Source organism: Neovison vison, chromosome 8 (assembly GCF_020171115.1).
Source record: "Neovison vison isolate M4711 chromosome 8, ASM_NN_V1, whole genome shotgun sequence".
Taxonomy (NCBI): Eukaryota; Metazoa; Chordata; class Mammalia; order Carnivora; family Mustelidae; genus Neogale; species Neogale vison.
The window spans coordinates 105,024,841-105,044,519 of NC_058098.1; the positions used below are offsets into that span (position 1 = coordinate 105,024,841).

At 40.3% G+C, this 19,679-nt stretch overlaps 1 protein-coding gene across 4 annotated transcripts in view; it reads left to right on the forward strand.

The window, feature by feature from the left end:
• Positions 1-1,127: 1,127 nt before the first annotated feature.
• KDM3A (lysine demethylase 3A) overlaps positions 1,128-19,679 on the forward strand; it is a 52,335-nt gene continuing 33,783 nt past the window's right edge. For all 4 annotated transcript variants that reach the window (XM_044261568.1, XM_044261569.1, XM_044261571.1 and 1 more), the window contains exons 1-7: positions 1,128-1,498; positions 8,908-9,063; positions 10,161-10,271; positions 13,685-13,787; positions 14,520-14,644; positions 14,890-14,962; positions 15,078-15,166. In XM_044261568.1, coding sequence (XP_044117503.1) covers positions 1,313-1,498; positions 8,908-9,063; positions 10,161-10,271; positions 13,685-13,787; positions 14,520-14,644; positions 14,890-14,962; positions 15,078-15,166 — 843 coding nt within the window. In that variant the 5' untranslated portion in view covers positions 1,128-1,312. The remainder of the gene's footprint in view (positions 1,499-8,907; positions 9,064-10,160; positions 10,272-13,684; positions 13,788-14,519; positions 14,645-14,889; positions 14,963-15,077; positions 15,167-19,679) is intronic.

Consider the following 19,679-nt stretch of genomic DNA (forward strand, 5'->3'; position numbering starts at 1 on the left):
TCTGCTCTGCGAAGCGCCTGCGCAAGAGCCTCCAGAGCCCAGTGGCTCCTCCCTCTAGCTGAGTACGCTTGAAACCGCACGTTCCCTTCCCTTCCCTCCCCCGCTGACTCTGCGCCGCCCTCACCCCTTTCCTGTGAGATTCTTCCGCCAAGTGGAAAGCCCATCTTCCGTCGACAGCCTACGCAATTGAAGAGCAATCCAATAGGCACATACAGTCCTGGGGCTCGTCATTCAGTCTTATCTTTGCACCCCTGCAATTTTTTTCTGGGCGATAAAGTTGATAAGCGATTTCGTGGGACTTTTTTGCATACCGTAGGCAACAAATGGAAAGAATGGCTGTGGCGGAGGGATCTCTCGCTTACGCTATGTGTACTTTAACCTAATGGGGGTCGTCCGGGAGTCGGAAGGGGGAGGGGAGAGGGAGGAGGCAGCCAAGGAATTGTTTTTTTCTCTCGCCCCGCCTTCGCCAGGCCGGCCAATGGCGATAGGCTATTTACCCACGAGCCTCGCCCAGCTTCTTGGACTAGGCCAATGAGGGGCGGAAGCGGCTCCGAGGGGGCGGACCCGAGAGGCTGTGCGTGTCTTGTGAGAGCTCTTGAACCAAGTCAGAGCTAGAGCTGGGCGGCTGGAAACGGCGGCCGCCGCCGGTGACTCAGGGAGGCAGGAGGCGGGGTAAGAGCGCCGCGGCCTCGGCTGAGGGGAGACGAGGAAGAAAGATGAAGGCGCCGAGCCCGCGGCTGTGTCGCCCCCGCACCGTGGCGCAGGCCGGGGCGAGGGACGCCCGGGGGTCGGCCGCCGGGAAAGCGCTGTGTCGGGGCGGGGCGGCGGGGCAAGTGCGGAACCGCGGGCTCGCCCCTCCCGCGGGGCCGCCCGGGGCGGGGACGCGGGCGCCCCGGACGGGCCCTCGCTTCTGGCCTTTTCTTTCCCAGGGTGGGGGGCGAGCACTTTAAAATCCACTTAAGCTGTAGAATAATTCTCCCCTCACTCCTTCTGCGTTCAGGTTTTAAGGTTTTGAAAAAGCGAAACTTGGGAGAACGGGGGTCACGCGGCGCTTGGGCCCGTGTTTGCTGTGGGGGAGGGATCCGGGGGGCGGGGGAGGGCGCCGGTGCAGAGATCGGGTGTTGGGTCCTCCCTCGCACCGGCCGCCGTCGCGGCCGCCAGGGATCCGGTGCTCCGAGCTGGGTTGGGACCCATCCCTCCGCCCCCGCTTCCCCCGCGTCCTCTCTTCCCGACCCCCTCCCACCGACAGCCCCCGTTGCATTCTGTATTTGTATTTTTGCAGGGAGGAGCCCTTCCTGCAGGCGTGGAAACCATGGTGCTCACGCTCGGAGAAAGTTGGCCAGTATTGGTGGGGAAGCGATTCCTCAGTCTGTCCGCAACCGACGGTAGCGACGGCAGCCACGACAGCTGGGACGTGGAGCGCGTCGCCGAGTGGCCCTGGCTTTCGGGGACCATTCGAGCCGTCTCTCACACCGACGTTACCAAGAAGGACCTGAAGGTAAAATCCGCTCCCGGGCTTCAGCTGTCGGACGTTTTGTAGTTACCTTGGTAACGAGACAGTCAGTGGGGGGGCCTCCTCCCCTCTTCTGAAAAGGGCCACCAGAAAGTTGGCATCTGATCTGAAGGTGCAGAAAACTAGACCTTGGAAGTCTTTGAAACGGTTCTGTAGAACCGAGGTGTGTTTGTGTTTGGCCTACAATTGCCTGTGTTTAATGACGGCCTTGGGGTTGCTCAGACACGCTTCGTTACTGCCCGCGCTGTGCCCTACAAGGACTGTATGATTATTTCTGCAAAGGGGGAGTATTGTTAATATTAGATTGGTCAAGTAGATGATGTTAGGAATCATTAAGAATTGAGGGCTAGCGCTTCCAGGTGGTTTTTTTGTTTGCTTCTCTTAATTTCTTCACCCAACTTGTTAAACTTTCAGACTTGATGGAAATGAAGTGAGTGAAGAGGGAGGAGCTTAGTTTTGTGTGGCATATTAGGGTGGGTACTTGTCCGTATATGGTGGGTCAGGGTGGAAGTGGGTTCCTGGTTGCCTGTGATGAGTCTGTAGGTAGGTGTGGGCTTTGACCATATATGGAGGGCAGGGGTGGGACCAACCCCTTATATGGTGTGTTAGAGGAATGGCTTTGAAATACTCCACCTGGGGTGGGGGCGGAGGGAGAGAAACGGGAACAAGTGTGGACAGTGATTTTAAATCAGAAAGACAATGAGGACGTTTTTCAGTTAGATCTTTTCAAAGAGAGATGAATTCTAATTGTACTTCCTAATAGAAGTATTGGTGGCAAAGGATTGTTTGGGAACAACCAGTAAAGGAGCTGTTCTACCAACAGAGACTCCTTTGTGCAAAAAATAACTGGAGAAAGATCCCTAACAAAGACTCCAAAGTGGTAATAACTTGAAGGAAGCTTGTTGGAAGAGATTTCCACCCTGGTTAGTGGATATGTTTTGTCATCTTCACTGGATTGTTATTGCTTTTTCTTGAAAACAGTGTTCCAGTTGGGACAATTAGCATTGGCAGTTGCATACATGTTGATTTCTGACATATTGTTCATTTAGACACTTTAAGGTGAGAGTATATGCCCAAACCAGTTTAGTCTGCAAAGGGTTGTTGAAAAAGGATATCTGGTCATATGTTTTTAGAGCTTGCAGTGTGCCTTGTCTTCATGTTGAAAAGGAGGAGTGACTGTTGAGCACTTAGCCACATGCCAGGCATCCTGCTGAACACTTCATAGCCATGATCTTATCAGTCCTTACTTCATGTCTTCGGGAGTAGGTCCTAATACTGCTGCATTTTACAGACAGAACTATTAGGATTGGGGGAGATTAAGTATTTTACCAAAGTCATACACCTAGAATTTGGCATAGCCCATGTTCAAACCGAGAAGTTTTGATACTTGAGCCCACCGTCTTTACCTTTATGCTCCCTGTGCCACAAAAGGACTCCTGTCATAACACTGTGAAGTTTGGATTTTCTCCTCTTCATTCCTCCCAGCAAACCGGGTTTTGCTGTTATATAAGGAAAGTGGTATAGTAAAAAGATGGCCAACCTATTTGTTTCAGGCTAATCTTTTTCCATAAAGTGGGCTTTGTGTACCAGATTTCAGTTGTAGTTGTTGTGGTTTATTTCACCTGCCAAGTAAAAGTTTCTCGTGTGTTTGTTTTTATCTGATATGAATGGGAATGAGATTTAAGTCTTTAGTTCTTTGGCAGATGATAACAGAGTAGAAGTGTTTTCTTCCCCAGCAGGACCTAATTATAGACCCGTTGGATTAGGAAGGCAGTCCAGGAGGTCCTTTTCAGGTATTCTTTTTAATCTCCACTTTTTTGCCACCTCCAGTCTTTGAGGTGGTGGTCTATCTTTGTTTTTAGAATGAGAAGATCGGTTTGGGAAAGGAGTCTTGTTTAGATTTGTGTAGTTAGCTACTCAGTGATGGAGGGAGGATTTGAATCCAGGTTTGGCTCTATCTTCTCCTTTGCATTAAGGTGCCTCACCTGAAGATAAACAGGGATTTTCTTTCTTTCTTTCTTTTTTTTTTTTTTTTTTTTACGATTTTATTTATTTATTTGACAGATCACAAGTAGGCAGAGAGGCAGACAGAGAGAGAGGGGGAAGCAGGCTCCTCGCCGAGCAGAGAGCCCATGTGGGCTTGATCCCAGGACCCTGAGATCATGACCTAAGCTGAAGGCAGAGGCTTAACCCTCTGAGCCACCCTGATGCCTCAAGGGATTTTCATTTGAAGAACAATTTTAACTATATTTTATTTTTGGCTTACTTGCAGACTTTGTAATTCAGTCTTCATATAAGGTAAAAATTACTTGATTTCTTTTATCTAACCATGATTTGTCATTATTTCCTTTTTTTTTTTTAAAGATTTAATTTATTTGAGAGAGGAGAGAAATTGAGAAAATGAGTGGGAGTAGCGGTTGAGGGAGAAGCAGATTCCCTGCAGGGCAGGGAGCCCAGTGCGGGACTCAATACCAGGACCCTTGGATCATGACTTGAGCTGAAGGCAGGCACTTAACTAACTGAGCCACCTAGGTGCCCTGTCATTATGTTCCTTCATTGGCTACCAGGTGGTTTAAATTTTAAGGGCTTATTGTATTAGCAAAAACACAGAATTTCAAAAAACTGGAACCAAGTTATGCTTGGGGAAATGCAGCCGGGAGCTAGTAAGTAACGAAGACCATGCTTACAGTAGGGCTTAATGTATTAAGTTTTGGGGGGTGGAGTGGGACTGAGGTCGAAGACGAATATAAATGAATAAAATTCAAGTGTATGCAGCTGGTTTGGTATTAGAAGTACAAGTTTGTCTAGACTGATTTGCTATTAGTTAAGGATGATGTTAACAAGGCCAAGGCTTGTTAACTTTGTTTCACCTCGAGAGATACTTTATAACAAAGTCACTCACTCAGATATAATGTGTCTGGTTGTTGATTACAAAAAGACAGGGTGAAGACATAATAATGATTAAATGCTTATTATGTGGCATTGTATTTAATTCTCACAAATATTCTAGATGGTGAACCACATTTTTTAGTGTTAGAAATTGAGGCTTGAGGGACGCCTGGGTGGCTCAGTTGGTTGGACGACTGCCTTCGGCTCAGGGCGTGATCCTGGAGTCCCGGGATCGAGTCCCGCATCAGGCTCCCAGCTCCATGGGGAGTCTGCTTCGCTCTCTGACCTTCTCCTCGCTCGTGCTCTCTCTCACTGTCTCTCTCTCTCAAATAAATAAATAAAAAAAAAAAAAAAAAAAGAAATTGAGGCTTGAAGAAATTAAGTAACTTGCCTAAGTTCGTCTCTGGATCTTAAACACTGGGCTTTAGTGTTCAGGTAGAGTAAGATTAAAGTACTGTGTTTTGTGGGCCTTTAAATCTTTAGCACTTGGAACACTACTTGGCATGAACTATTTGCTGAAATATTTGAATGAATAAATGGAAGAAACCACAATTATTCTACATTAAAAAGCAGTTTTAGAAATCTACTAATGGAGCAGTGGCATCCTCTTGCTCTAGAATAACAAATCTTTATTAGTATGGTTGTAAGAATGTCTTTTTATCCTACTCTTTCTATTTGAGTGTGAGACAAGTGGCTTCATTCATTGTGCATGTTGGGAATGTCTTTCTTCCTCTACTTATCTGGGTCTTTTCCAGTTTCCTTTCTTTGAACGAACTTATACTTGAATGTTCTGCTGCTTCTTAGTTCTTAGGGATATCCCTTAGTAGCAGATAAGTAGTACTTGCCACCTCTTGTGTACTATTTCTTGCTGTTAAAATTCCCTTTGCAGTTGGGTGCCTTGACCAGTGCCTAGACTTTTCAGCCTGCTGCTAGTCAAACCATGTAAAATGAGAAATTCCTACCTGTGTAATAAAATCAGTTTACCCCCATAATTGAATGTGAGACTGTGGGATTTTAAGTGAGTATTTTATTTAGGCGTAAGAATACATAAACAGAAGCATAAAGAAATAATTTCCTAAATTGTGTAGAGTGGAATGAGTGGAATTCTGCATTATAGTGCTGGGAATAAAATAGGTATATAATTAAAAACTTGACTGAAACTCATGCCATTCTGTAAGTGCCTACTTTTAAACTTGGAAATATCTTACTTGGCCTTTCTGATGGTTTTCTTAATCATACTTAGGTGAGATTAATGTAGATTAAGAGTGGGAGGTTTTGAGGTTAGCTTGATTAGATATATACTCATGTATTAAAAAGATTTTCTGTTGGGGAAAAATTAACTTGAAATAATTTGAAATATTCATCTGGTCCAGATATTTAATAGGCTAATAAGGTACACATTTATCAAATATCTTATTTTTAAAAAAGTAAGTTTGGAAATTGTAGGGAGCAAATCATAATTAATTGGCCTCTTTTTGGCCTTTGGAATCAGACAGCATAAATAACATCTATTTTGTGCACCAAAGGACCATGAGGGGAATAACACAATTTAAATGAGAACTAGTTACATCAATAAGCTTGCAGAAGCTTGGTCAGGTCGCTTTAGTTCTTCCGTATTTGAATTTTTATTGGTGTCCTTTTGGGGCGGGGGCGCAGAGAGAGAATCACAAGCAGGCTCCATGCCTAATGCCGGAGCCCAGTGCGGTGCTCTGTCTCACAACCCAGAGATCGTGACCTGAGTCAAAAGCAAGCAAGAGTCAGATGCTTAACCCACTGAGCCACCAAGACGGCCTTGGTGTGTCTTTTTATAGAAATTTTTGCATAGGAGGCTTGGGGGGGATCCCTTATACATATGCCTTAGGTTTCAAGGCACAAATGAGAGACATTTGTGGTTATGATAGGAAACTTTTGAAAGTATGAAGAGGGCTTACAATTTGTTGGTTTCATTATATTTTTTTAAAAGTTCACCTTTTTTCAAAGTGAAGTTAATGTGAGTATTTGACCAGTGCAACCTAATACTGTGAAGTTATAAACTAAGTTTTTTTAAGGAGTTTAACTTAATTTTTGAATCACTCAAGAATTGGGATATAAGGAAGGGGCCCTATCTAAATTTTGGTTTTGGGTTGATCGTAAGCTTCCTAGATTAGTGATGTGATAAGAGTTGTGATGTTGCTTAAGCTTTGGAAAACTGCTAAAGATCTTAATTTTTTTTTAAAAGAGTTTATTTATTTATTTGTCAGAGAGAAAGACTGAGAACACACAAGCAGGCAGAATGATAGGCAGAGGTGGAGAGAGAAGCAGGCTCGCTGCCCAGCAAGGAGCCTGATGTGGGACTCCATCCCAAGACCCTGGGATCATGACCTGAGCCAAAGGCAGTGGCTTAACTGACTGAGCCACCCAGGCGTCCTTAAAGATCTTAATTCATTCATTCTTTCTTTCTTTCTGAATAGATCTTGGACAGTCATGTTCAGGATCTTCTTTCCCCCCATTCCTAACCGAACTCATACCCTGATAAATTAAGATTTGAATTACCATGGAAGTCTTAAAGCTACCTAATCTCCTTGCCAGATAATTTACTTACCTTGTCGTAAAATTTTACCAAACAATTCAGTGAGGGGTAGGTATTAATATTTTCATTTTGGAGCTAGCAAAACCAATTTCAGGCCGCTTAGATTTAAGCAAGGGTTCTTAACCTGGCATACAGACTAATTGGTTTTTTTTTGTAAAAAAAAACTGTGTATATTGTTTTGTGCAGGTAAAATCATTCTGAAAAAGCTACAGCATAGCTGGGATTCAAATCCAGATTTCTCTGGTGCTGTAGTTTGTATATGCTCATTCCTCTTACATCTCATAGATGGGAAAACTCATCTAAATCTAGTGTGGGTTTGAGGTTGATGTGATGTGGGGCAGAAGGACTATCCAGTTTAGGGGAGCTATCATAGGACCTGTGGCTGGGGAGGCAAGAAGATGAGCAGTCTCCAGCCAATTCTGTGAAGGACCATTTGATTGGGTATAGTGATAGATGGAATGCATAGAACCAAGGAGAGTGGAACAGGGCCTTGTCACATAGTAGGTGCTCACCATCTGTATGGATTCTGGGATAACTGCAAGATTAAAAGCCTGCCATACCAAGAAGATAACACAACTTCTCCGGGGAAGTTGCCTGAAAGTTAGGGATGCAGATTTTACTGTTGGGGGAGAAGGGTAGGATGGGTTTTAAATTTTCACTGGTTTTTAAAGATTGATATCATAAAGCCATAAAACTGGAAAAGGTTCGGGATTGGGACTAGTGGTATACCAGTTGGGAATGTCCTACCTGCTGAATGGTCGAGAGGAATAGAAAGTAAGAGGCCGGTTCAGAGAGTAATTTAATTTATTCATTCAACAAGTGTTTTGAGTACTGACTAGGGACTGGATATCAGTGAAGTACAATGGTAGGTAAAAACAGATTAGATTTTGACCTATTAAAATTTCTGTTAGAATCTGTTAGAATCTATTAGAATCAGTTAGCTGCAAATAAATAATAAGTCAAAGTGTGGGTAAGTGCTAGGAAGGAAAAGTATAGGCATTTGAGTATAGTTAACCAGGGGAACTCTTTTGGGGGGTGGGGGAGTTTGCTCTTTGGTAAGGGAGGGCTTCTTTGAGGAAAGGATGCTTTATTTTTTTTTTAAAGGAAAGGATTTTTTTAATTGAATTCTGACAGATGAATGGAAGTTAAACCTTTTTTTAAGTTAAAGGTTGGAAAGGGAGATGTGATTGTGAAATTATGAACAGGGTTGTTGTGTTCATTAACTAATTCTTTGAAGCTAAAACTGAGAGGCCTCTTTAGTAAGAAAAGGGATTTTAAGTCAAATAAAAATAGTGATTTTTACATAAAAAATTGAAGTAGTTCAACTCTAGGGTCAATTTATCAGTGTTTGTTTCTGTATTTAGCAAAGTAGCCATTGACTCCAAACTCCCAGTTTATTCAACTGAAAGAGATGTTGAGGATGTGCTGTCTACTAGGCCTTGTGAAGTTAAATCCTAAGCATACCAAAGGGATTCAGAACCAGTGGTGGATTATGCTGATGGGGGGGGGGTCGTCTTAAGCTCACAGTGTCATTTTAGAATTACAATGACCCCCAATAAGTATTTTCTTTAGGGTTTCAAATTTCTTTCTTTTGATTCTCAAAGCTCTGATGTCTGACATATGTAAAAACCTTCTACTTGGGGGTTCTTTGCTGTGTGGGGTTTCTAGAAGTTACTTTTGGGGCAGAGACTGGCCTCCAAAATCCTTGACTACTGCTTCCCAAAATTATTTGGGAGCCAAAGCTTGATGGTTTGATTAACCTGTTTGGTTGGTTTATTGTGGACGGTGAAGGGAAGTAAGAGTGGGAAAGAGCGACAGCACATTTAGATAAAGATTCAAGTAGAAAATCAGGGCATAATTCAGCTTTGGCATTTTTAGTGTTTATTTTCATTAATTGAATCTGCCTTTTTTTTTTTTTTTTTTAACTTCTGTTTAGGTGTGTGTGGAGTTTGATGGGGAATCTTGGAGGAAGAGAAGATGGATAGAAGTCTACAACCTTCTAAGGAGAGCATTTTTAGTAGAGCATAACTTGGTTTTGGCTGAACGAAAGTCTCCTGAAATTTCTGAACAAGTTGTTCAGTGGCCTGCAATAGTGAGTACCTCTTGGGGTTATGAGAACAGGGTATTTAATGCATTATGAGTGAAGCAAGGAAGATATATATGTAATGTCTATATTTGGCTTCTAGTTAATAATAGTACAGACATGTGACAAGGTAGAGGAGTCAGTCCTGCTAGGCAGCCTGTTACTCTGGGCCCCTGACTTTCTCCTGCCTCATTTTCTTCACTTGAAAAATAGGGATGGAGGTAATGTGGGGGACTGTCTAGGTCAGAGGTCAGAAACCAGCATATGTATATAGGCATACATATATATGTATGTTTGGCTTGACCTTCATAGAGTTTTAAGAAAATTTGAATTAGTTGTTTGCTTTTAAAACATGGAGAGTATACCTTAAAGTCTGGCTGTTGCCTGGCTCTCTCAGGGGTTGCTAAGTCTCAGCCCCATGATCTCTATGGTTCTCTCTGACTCATAGTATTCTTTGGCTCTGAAAGTGCTGGCATTCTGTACATGATTATGCCATTTCCACATCGTAAATCTGGTGTAGTTAGATGATGAGAATGATCACAGTGTCTGGAGAGGACAATTCAGGTTTTGTGAGACACAAGTTTTAACTGTAGAAGGGCCAGGTTTAGACAGCTGGAAAGGTGGCTGAAAGGCTGACCAGGTTGTGAAGGGCCTAGCATGCTGTGCTAGCAAAGTAAAGATTTTGCCTGTGGGTAAGAAGAGCTGCTGGAGGTTTTTGAGTGGTATAGGGTTTTGGTTAAAGTTGTATTTTGCTCTTTGTATCTTCCCCACCGCCCCCTGCTATTAAGAGTTTGCTGAAAACTTGGCCCTATCTCCCCAGAAAAATGTATACACACAATTTTTCACATAAATTTTAGAGAAGCCCTTTATCTCTGAACCCAGACCTGTATGTTAATGACTCCCAAATGTGTGTCTGGTTTACATGATTGATTCTGGATGAAAATTGTGCGATCTCGTTGTTGCATGAATCATTGTTATTGAGATACCAGCAGTAAATAAAAAATCTAATGGTTTTGTCTCTCTGCATGTGTGGAAAATTGCTAGTTTCCATTTTCAGAATTATGCTGATGGCAGTTGTGATGCCAGAATGTTTTGTTTTATTCTAGGTGTATAAGTCTCTATTGGACAAAGCTGGTTTGGGATCCATAACCTCTATTCGCTTTCTGGGAGATCAACAAAGAGTCTTTCTTTCTAAAGATCTTCTGAAGCCTATACAGGTAAAAGATAAAAATTATATTAATCTCTAAGGATAGAAATACAAATTTTTCAATATGAGAGCTAAAATACTGCTATTGATTGCTTTAATTCTAATAGATACCTGACAGAGAAAAGGACCCATCTCATCAGCAGTTAGTTGTTAGATATCATCCTTTAGTTTTAGCCATTGGGTTGGTGCTGTCCATTTGGGGTTGGAAGGACAGAGGTAGTACAGTTGATGGTTTGTGTTTATGTATGGAGACACCTAGATGATACGAAAATCATTTTTAAAAGATTATTTATAATCTTTTATAAGATTATATATTTATAAGATTTAATTAATTTATAGGATTAGATATTATATGGCCACATATATCCATATATGGCCATCATTATGTCTTCTATATGAGATTTTGACGACTTGCTAGAATATATTTATAACCCCCAAATCAGTCCTTGGGCACTTTCCATGGTCATTCACAGACATTGGCAGAGTGGTGAAATATTTGAGTTACCTGACAAGTGTTCCCAACTAAAGTCAGATAAAGTGACTCATTCTGCCTTCTTGTTTCATCTCATACTGTAAACAGATGTGCTTTTTGAGGTCTATTTAGTGCTGAATTTTTGTGCTTTTTTTTTTTTTTTTTCTTAATTGGTGGTTTCACTATACCAAATGTAGTGCTGAAGTGCTGTCTAGTGTTCCTAAGTGCAAGAAGGCCATGATGTGTCTTAGGAAATACATATGTTAGATAGATTTCATTCAGTTGTGAGTTATTATTAATCATTCTTAATCACAGCAGTTGGCTGTGATTTCCAGGTTAATAATGTACCAGTGTATGTTAAATAATGTGTTTTCCACATACACTTAAAACATGGTTGTAGATAGGTTGGTTGATGAAACTTAACCAAGAGGCTCAAAGGAGCCTAACCCTCTCTTTCCACTAGAAGCAGTGGTTCACTGTTCATTAAGTCAGTGTTTGTGATGACTTAGTGAAATGTAACTATCATGAATAATGAGAATTGAGAGCACATACGTGTTCTTCCACTTAGTTTGGAAAACTCCCACCCTTTTCTTTGTAACATTTAGGCTCTTGAGTCTTACTTATATAAGTGATTACTTTCTTTACAAAAATGTTGGGAGAGAGGAAGGAACACACAGATTATCTCTAGAGTACTCCTTGGGAATAATGTTGGTCATGTAATAACATTCATCTTTTAGATGTCATTTTTGAAAATTAATCCTCTTTACCCACTTGCGTTTGGTGATCTGACATGTTTCTGTGGGCTGTACAAAAGTTAAAGTCACTTACTTGTTAAAAGGCAGTTTTAACAAGTCATGCCATATTTAGCAAGCTTTGGGGCCTGTGGTCATTGCCATTGATGTGCCTGTATTCAAAACCCAAAGCACTGACTTTCCCTTTTAAATCTCATTTTCTTTTTCTTTTCTTTCTTTTTTTTTTTTTTTTAAAGATTTTATTTATTTATTTGACAGAGAGAGATCACAAGCAGGCAGAGAGGCAGGCAGAGAGAGAGGAGGAAGCAGGCTCCCTGCTGAGCAGAGAGCCCGATGCGGGGCTCGATCCCAGGACTCTGAGATCATGACCTATGGGCTTAACCCACTGAGCCACTCAGGTGCCACCAAATCTCATTTTCTTATTGTGAAAATAAGTGAAAACAAAGTCCACATTCTGACCTTATTTTAATGTTTAAATAAATAGAACAAGGAAGATGCTATTGCTTAAGTTAATTTCAGATGCAAGTTACTTTTATCATGTCACGTAGGCGTGTTGATAGTTTTCCTGCCTTAAAAGGAAGAATGACCTGCTCTTAAGGACCAGGGAATATACAGGAGGGGCTTTGGATACCTTGCTTTACTTAGTGATAGAGTAGTTCTTTCTTCTCAGCATTGTTTTCTGGAGAGTTCTGCTTTACATGTTTTGTGTGTCCAAGCCTTTCAGTCAAAGTAGAACTTGTAGAAACAAAGTAGAAACTTGTTTCTTGACATTGGAAAAGCAAAAGCTGGATCAGTTGGTTTTTATTTGTTCTCAGGGTGATGCACTGTGGTTGTCAGATGAATACTACTATTAATATTAATTGAGGGAGATTATGATGTGTGGTCTTGACTTTTACTGATAATAGTGGTCAAAGTACAGTGCTCTGGGGCATTCTTTGTAGATGTGGATGATTATATTAGGTTTCTGTAGGAAACTATGTTGGGGGATGTGACTACTGCAGTATTGAGTGCTTGTCAATAAATAATGCGCAGAGAACCTGAAAATCATTTGGCATATGTAGAAGTTGGATTTGAAGCTTAAGGTCTGTTTTTTGGATTGAATTTGACTTACTTATCTGTGGGTAAGAAGAAAGACAAAATACTCAGGTCAACTGTCTGTCATTTAAACTCTCCTAGGCAGAGTAAAATCATTCTACCTTGTTTAAGAGCCATTTGTGGCTCTTCCCATTAATGTGCTATTTATCTTTTAGTAGGAATTGGAGCACACATTTACATTTTTTGAAATTGCAGCATGAGGGAAAAAAGAAACCCACACATTGGCCCATTCTGGTAATTAATGTTGAGCACTTCTGAAGACCCTGTGTTTAGTCTAATGTAATTTGGCTTAAGAACTGCATTTTTCCAGCATGGCCTCTCTGAAAAACTAGTTAGTCTTCCTAGTGGGAGAAATGGATGAACTATTTTTGGCCACTATGTATCCATTTCAGTATCAAGAAAGTGTGCAGGCCTGATATTAGAAGGGCTTCTGTGCTTCATAGTTTTGTGTTTGGCAGGTTATTCCTATTGACAGTTTCTGTATACATTTATCATAACTTAGTGTGCACACAAAGCCAAAAGACTATGGAATAGTGCCCAAAATGGAGCTGCTGCCAAGAACTGAGTGTTTCAAAACTGACTTGATAAAAACTTAGGCTGTTTTTTCAGATTTTGTCCCTCTCCATCCCCCCCCCCCTTAACCATTTATAAACAAGAGTGCATTTGGAATCCTAGTTAGGTTAAATCAATCTGTTTGAAGTGATTTGTTAAGAACAGTTTCAGTGAATTGATGTTACATATCTGTGTGGTTCTGTGTTTGTGTGTTTTGCTCCTGGGAATTCCTGTGGGTTGAGCAATTTGTTTCCTTATTATATTTCCCATAGTCAAAGTTGTGTCCTATTTAAAATTGTGCTTTGAGCCACTCATAGTATTTGTCACTCACGCTCTTAGCTTGGGGTGACTTCACTTTAGTCTCCCTTGTATCTGTGGTTTCTAATGTGTTCCTACTATTTGACCTGTTATATTCATTGGAGTTTGAGTGGTTTGGTGTCATCAAATGGCTAATGACAGTACTTTGACATTAGGTTGATTGAAATTTCCACTGGAATTTAAACAGCTCTTATTACTTATTACCTTAAAATGTAATGCTCTTCCTTTCTTCAGGATGTAAACAATCTTCGACTTTCCCTTATGGATAATCAGAATGTCAGTAAAGAATTTCAGGCTTTGATTGTGAAGCATTTGGATGAAAGCCATCTTTTACAAGGTATATAGTTTATCTGTTGGTGACAGTTTGAGTTGACTAATGATTAGCTTGTAAAAAGGTACGTTTTAGTCCTCACTTTTTCTTTTAATGAGATTTCTGATTTTTTAGAGATTGCTTTTGGTTTCCTCATGCAAGTAGATGATGAGTGAAGGGCTTGATATATTCTAAAGCCCCCTTTGGAAAGCTCAGGGCTTATGTGAAAACTAGTAAGGTAAATATCAAAAAAAGCTCAGCTGTATTTTGACAAAGAATTTGGTATGTTTGAAATTTCAGTGTTAAAAAATGAGTGAAACATGAATGTAGTAATCCTGATCTTCCCATATATTACTGAGTTTCTGGTCAGTTTCACAGTCATAATTATTTTGTAAGACTTGCCAGTTCTTTTGGGGTTCCTGAATTTGGATTCGCTAAAACTCTGCACAGGACAGTGAATTAGGGCTCAGTGAGTTAGTTGTCTGGTACTACTTGGTCTTATATAAATGTTGACATATATTGTTATTTTTTTTTCCATTTTCCTATCAATTTACCTCAAAGTTGAAAATAAAAAGTTTAAATTTTCTACTAGCTTTTTTGAAATGCTGTCTTCTTGTGTTTATAGTAGTTTATAGTAGTATCATTTAATGTTTATTTTTATCTACTGCTTTTTTAAAGACTTGAGAAGTTACTATTCTGGATGATGGTATGTTGGGAAATAATGCAAATTGCTCTAAGGATTTTTTTCCCCCCCCTCAGGTGACAAAAACTTAGTTGGTTCAGAAGTTAAAATTTATAGCTTGGACCCATCTACTCAGTGGTTTTCTGCAACCATTGTAAATGGAAACCCAGCATCAAAAACTCTTCAAGTCAACTGTGAGGAGGTAAAAGATGATGCTAATTGCATGTAACATAACTTGACAGAGGAATATAATTCTAAAAAGGAATTATAATATCTTATAGGAGCTAGACAGCTTATTACTTTATATTAAAATATTAGAGTAGAAAAAGAGAATGATGTTTTTTAAAAGAAATTATTTGTAAGAAGCTTCTTTTGCTTGTTAACAGCTAATTTATGTGCCTGAGCAGTTTTAAGTTTTCTAGTATCTTTGTTTTATTTATTTTTAAGATTCCAGCTCTGAAAATTGTCGATCCATCACTGATTCATGTTGAAGTTGTACATGATAACTTTGTGACATGTGGTAAGATACATTATTTGATTAAACCCTTAGTTCTCCTTCCTTTCTTCTTTCTCCTTTCTCTTTTCCATGTTAAGAGAAACAGGGAAGTGAACTTACTTTTTTTTAAATATTTTAGGTAATTCTACAAAAATTGGCGCTGTAAAACGCAAGTCTTCTGAGAATAATGGAAGCCTAGTTTCCAAACAAGCAAAATCTTGCTCTGAGGTAACCTGACTTAAGTTTGTCACTTATGTAAAGGTTTCCTTAACTCTTATAGTGCGTGGCCAGCTTGTTAGTGGTTATAAAGCTCTCTTCTGTGCTATTCTGTTCTGTGTTGTCTGTTCTTCTTTGCTGGTTCCAGATCTTGGCCATAATTTCTACACTCAAGCAGATGGAGATAATATAAGTTTGTGTAAAACATTTTTTTTTTTAATATTTGGCGAAAATTTTCTATAGATTTGACAGTTTCACCCATAAGGAGTGTTTTTGAGGGTAAACTGAGTTGTGTATATCAAACTAGAAGAAAGCCTGGCATGAGAGGAGGGAAAGAACCTTAGAAATTGAGTACATATTGAAATGGGACTCTCCCCTTCCCCCAATAATAGGTTTGGTTGATAGTTAAGATTGGTTAAACGGACATTAGTTTCTTAAAGGAAGTGGTTGGTTTGCTGTTACTAATTTCTGCCCAGAAGAGTATATGTTGGTATGAATGCCACTGTGTGTTCAAGTACTGGATTTAATTCTGTCCTCAGTTGGTTAGGATTTAGATCAGGAAACTTAGGGCTTTTCTCTTTTTAGGTGAGTTGAATCCTTAGAACCTGTTACAATATAAGTAACTTTTTACAACTTAGGTATCCAGATGCACTTGTGTTATGTGGAGTTGAGAATTTTAAAATTGACCAGGCTGGTGTTCACATTGTTAGCGGCACCTGAGAGGGAACTCTGGGGTTTGTGGGAGGAAGCCAGGGAGAAGTGATAGGGAGTGGGCCAGAATTAAGGCATGTAGGGCTCTGGGTCAGGATAGACCAGACTACAACATCAACTAGAACCAACGTAAGCACTGTGCTACACACATGTATAAGAATCTGACTGGCTAAGATGATTGGCTTTCCTGAGTCTTAAGCCTCTAGGCAGCAGGAACTTCGACACTTGACCAACTTTGTAAACCAAGATACCTAATATCTCTCTCTTCCTTCCAAGTGTGTAGGTCTCACCTCAGGTTTTCAGGAAGAATGAAGAAGTTATTATTGGAAATTAATATTACATTTTTCATTTTCTCTTGAAGTTTACAAGAGAGAAGTAATGTGATAGGGACTGTGAAGTGAGGAGGTCAAGCAAGTGATTCTTGGGTTGGATTTAAGCTCACAGAGGATATTTTCAAGTAGTCCACAGTTTCAGAAGCCGAGGGAGAAACAGAGTACAGTAATAACTTGTTAGGTTTTGACGTTAGATAAATTGTTAGCAATAGTCTATCATGGAGAATGCATCAGTGTAAATAGTTGGTGAGATGAAAAGGAGAACCACATGCTGTGTTTAGGAAGGGGCTAGAGAATAGGAAGTGGCATCCTGATGGATCTTTGAAGAGTCATCCTGGGGTACAGGCAGGACTGGGGTCAGGGAAACTCCAATGGAAGAGGTGCCAGATCTTCACAGTGACAGGTTTATCAGTGATGGAACAGATAATTGAATTGCAAGTAAATGTATAGCCTTCAAGGAGGCATGTGTAAAAAGTGGTAATATATACATACATAAGTGATCCTCTCTGCCTGACTCCTCCTCTTCAAGGGCAGGGAGCATGTCTTTCTGAACTCTGTCAGCATTTTGTCCAGCTCAGTAGCTTTGTGTGCTGCTGAACTGATTGTTGAGTACAGTACATGCTATTTTGAAAAAAGCTAAACTTTGACTAGAAGATAAGTTCCCATAACCTGTTTGAGCTTAATTTCTGCACCTAAAATGAGAAACTAAATTTGATGTTTTAAAAATGCCTGTTTGAGCTCTTAAACTCTGTACTAAGATTCTGATTCTAAAGGAAATTGGGATGGTAGATTTGGCTGGAGATAGTTATTGGCATTTTTAGAAATTGTTTTTGTTATTGTTACTGTAAAGGTATTTTCCTTTATATTGCACTTATTTGTCAAATAAAGATTCTCACATTAAAAAAAAAAAGTTACTCTTTAAAATTTTTAGTTAATCCAGAAAAACAGGAAAGAAATGTCACTTACTCTTTTCAACTCTCACTGTTTACATTTTGGAATACCTGTCCTCCTCCTGTCTTTTTTTAAAATTGTTTTCTCCTGTGTAATCATGGAGGCCTTTAAAAAACAAACTAAAAAACGAACTTTTATAGCCTCTTTGATTCCTTTCTAGTATGTTGTGTATATTTTTCCATATGAAAAAATACCTACCCCCCTTTTTTATCCTGGGTGTTTCTTGTTACCAGGCAAATTTTGGAAACACTGGCTGGGGCTAGATTCAAAAGACCTAGACTGGTAAAGGAAGAGGTGGGGAAAGAGAGGTCGTTTAAATATGGGAGTGAAAGGTGAGTACAGTGACATACTTGGCACACATCTCACTCTTGCAACCCCAGATGTGTTGGACTGGCACGGACTCTACTTTTAGGGTGGTCTTTGGAAGACAGGTGTTTGGAATTAGGTAGACAAGACTCTTGATTGCCTTGGTGAATACTTTTGCATAGAATAAACCTACTTGCCAGAAACGTCTGGTTCCTTGAAGGTCTTCTCTGCCTAGCAGACTATTTCTCAGAGTTAGGACATTGCTTGGTTAATTGAGAGAGTCTGCTGAGTAGAGTGAGCCAGCAGTGTCCTATTTAGAATACCATCATACACTCAATTATATTATCTCCGTCTGCTGGCAGGGAGGAACTATTGCCATGACTGGTATAGAAGACCTTCAGGGAAAACTCTTCAGGTAAGAAGAAACCTTGACCCTTGTCAAGTCAGAGGCCAGTGCAGTGGTGTGCACGTGGAGATGGGTTTTGGAATTGGAGCCCTGTCCCTGTTGAGCTAACCCTTAGAAATTTCTAGAGTGATATGTTTTGTTTCTAAAAGGAAAAGCATCCTAAGTTATGCTGTTTGGAGCACATTGTGACTATACTGAGAAAATTTTTGTATTTTTCTGCTTTGAGTGAGCTAATGTGTGTGCCAGGCACTTTGGTAAAGTGCAGCCCTATAAAGTATGCTTCATTATTCTCATTTTACAGTTGAGGAAACTGAACTCAGAGAGCTTAAATAATGTGCTAGGAAGTGTCAGAGACCAGATTCCAACCAAGGTCTGCCACCAAAGCCCAGTGCTCTTAACCACTGTGCTGGTGTTACCACTCCTCTTCAAATCTTTTCCTTGGTATGGTGAGTCACCATTGTAAAAACAGTAGATTCCTACTTCCTTCCCTCTATTTTTCCATCCATCTTTGCAGTAAGTATTTATTGAATATGAAATATATGTTAGACATATTGGTGAGCAATACTGCCTGGCTCTTGAGGGTGACTTACGGGACTGACATAGCTGTTTTGAAATAACTAAGTGCTTAACAGCATTCATTCATTCATTCATTCCTTCATGTATTCCACCAGTCTTATTTGAGCATCTGCTGTATGCTTGCTTTACAAGGTTTAACAGTGGATGTAGAATCAGGTTCTGCCCATAGGAGTGTGAGATTCATTGTGAGGCAACTGACAATAAAAAAGTAATTTAGATAAAGCATAAGTACAGTATCACTGTGCAATGACAGTTATAAACACAGTAACATGATTAAGAGAAAGGGGATGTCCTGTGGGGCACTGGTATGGAAAGAGTAATCAGATTCTGAGGAGGTGACAATAGAGCAGATTTGAGAGTGAAGGGATAGAAAAAGCCACATGAAAACTATCTAGAGAGGGAATACCAAGTACAAACGTGCATGCAGGCAAGAAAGAGTTTAGACCATCTGAAGACCAGAAAGGAAGCCACTGTAGTTGAAGCACTGTGAACAAGTAGACTGAGATGAGTGGAGAGGGTTGGCAGAGACCAGACCACATAGAATTCTTATAGGCAGAGGAGCTGTGATCTGATTTATATATGTGTGTGTGTGCAGGGAACACAAACGCACATACACAATACACACCTACACACCACATATGTTTTAAAGATTTTATTTATTTATTTGACAGAGCATAAGCAGGGGGAGCAGCAGGCAGAGGGAGAGGGAGAAGCAGGCTCCCCGCTGAGCAGGGAGCCTGGAGTGGGATTTGATCCCAGGACCTGATGATGATGATCTGAGCTGAAAGCAGACACTTAACCAACAGAGCTAGTCAGGCGTCCTGATTGATTTAAATTTTATAAAGATTGCTCTGTGTTAGAATAAAATTGAGTAGGAGGCTGAACACTTAGGCAGAAATGGAAGTCGGGCCAGTTAGGAGACACATGGTAGTCTAGGGGGAAATTGGTGGTAGTGGTGGCGTGGAAAGAAATTGGCTAGATTCCATGAATATTTTAGAAATAGAGGCAGAACTTACTGGTTCATTGCATATAGAAAATGAGAAGAAGGGGTTTTGACTACAGCAGCACAGTGGCTGTTATGCAGAGTAAAAATTTGTGCGATCTAAATTTCTTCAGTATGTTACTGTAGGTTTGCAATCAAAATGTCTTAAGGAGACTACTCTCAGGAAAGTAATTTAAGAAAAGATATGTGTTACTGCATCAATTCTAAACATAATTCAGAACAAGGAAGAGGATACAAAGG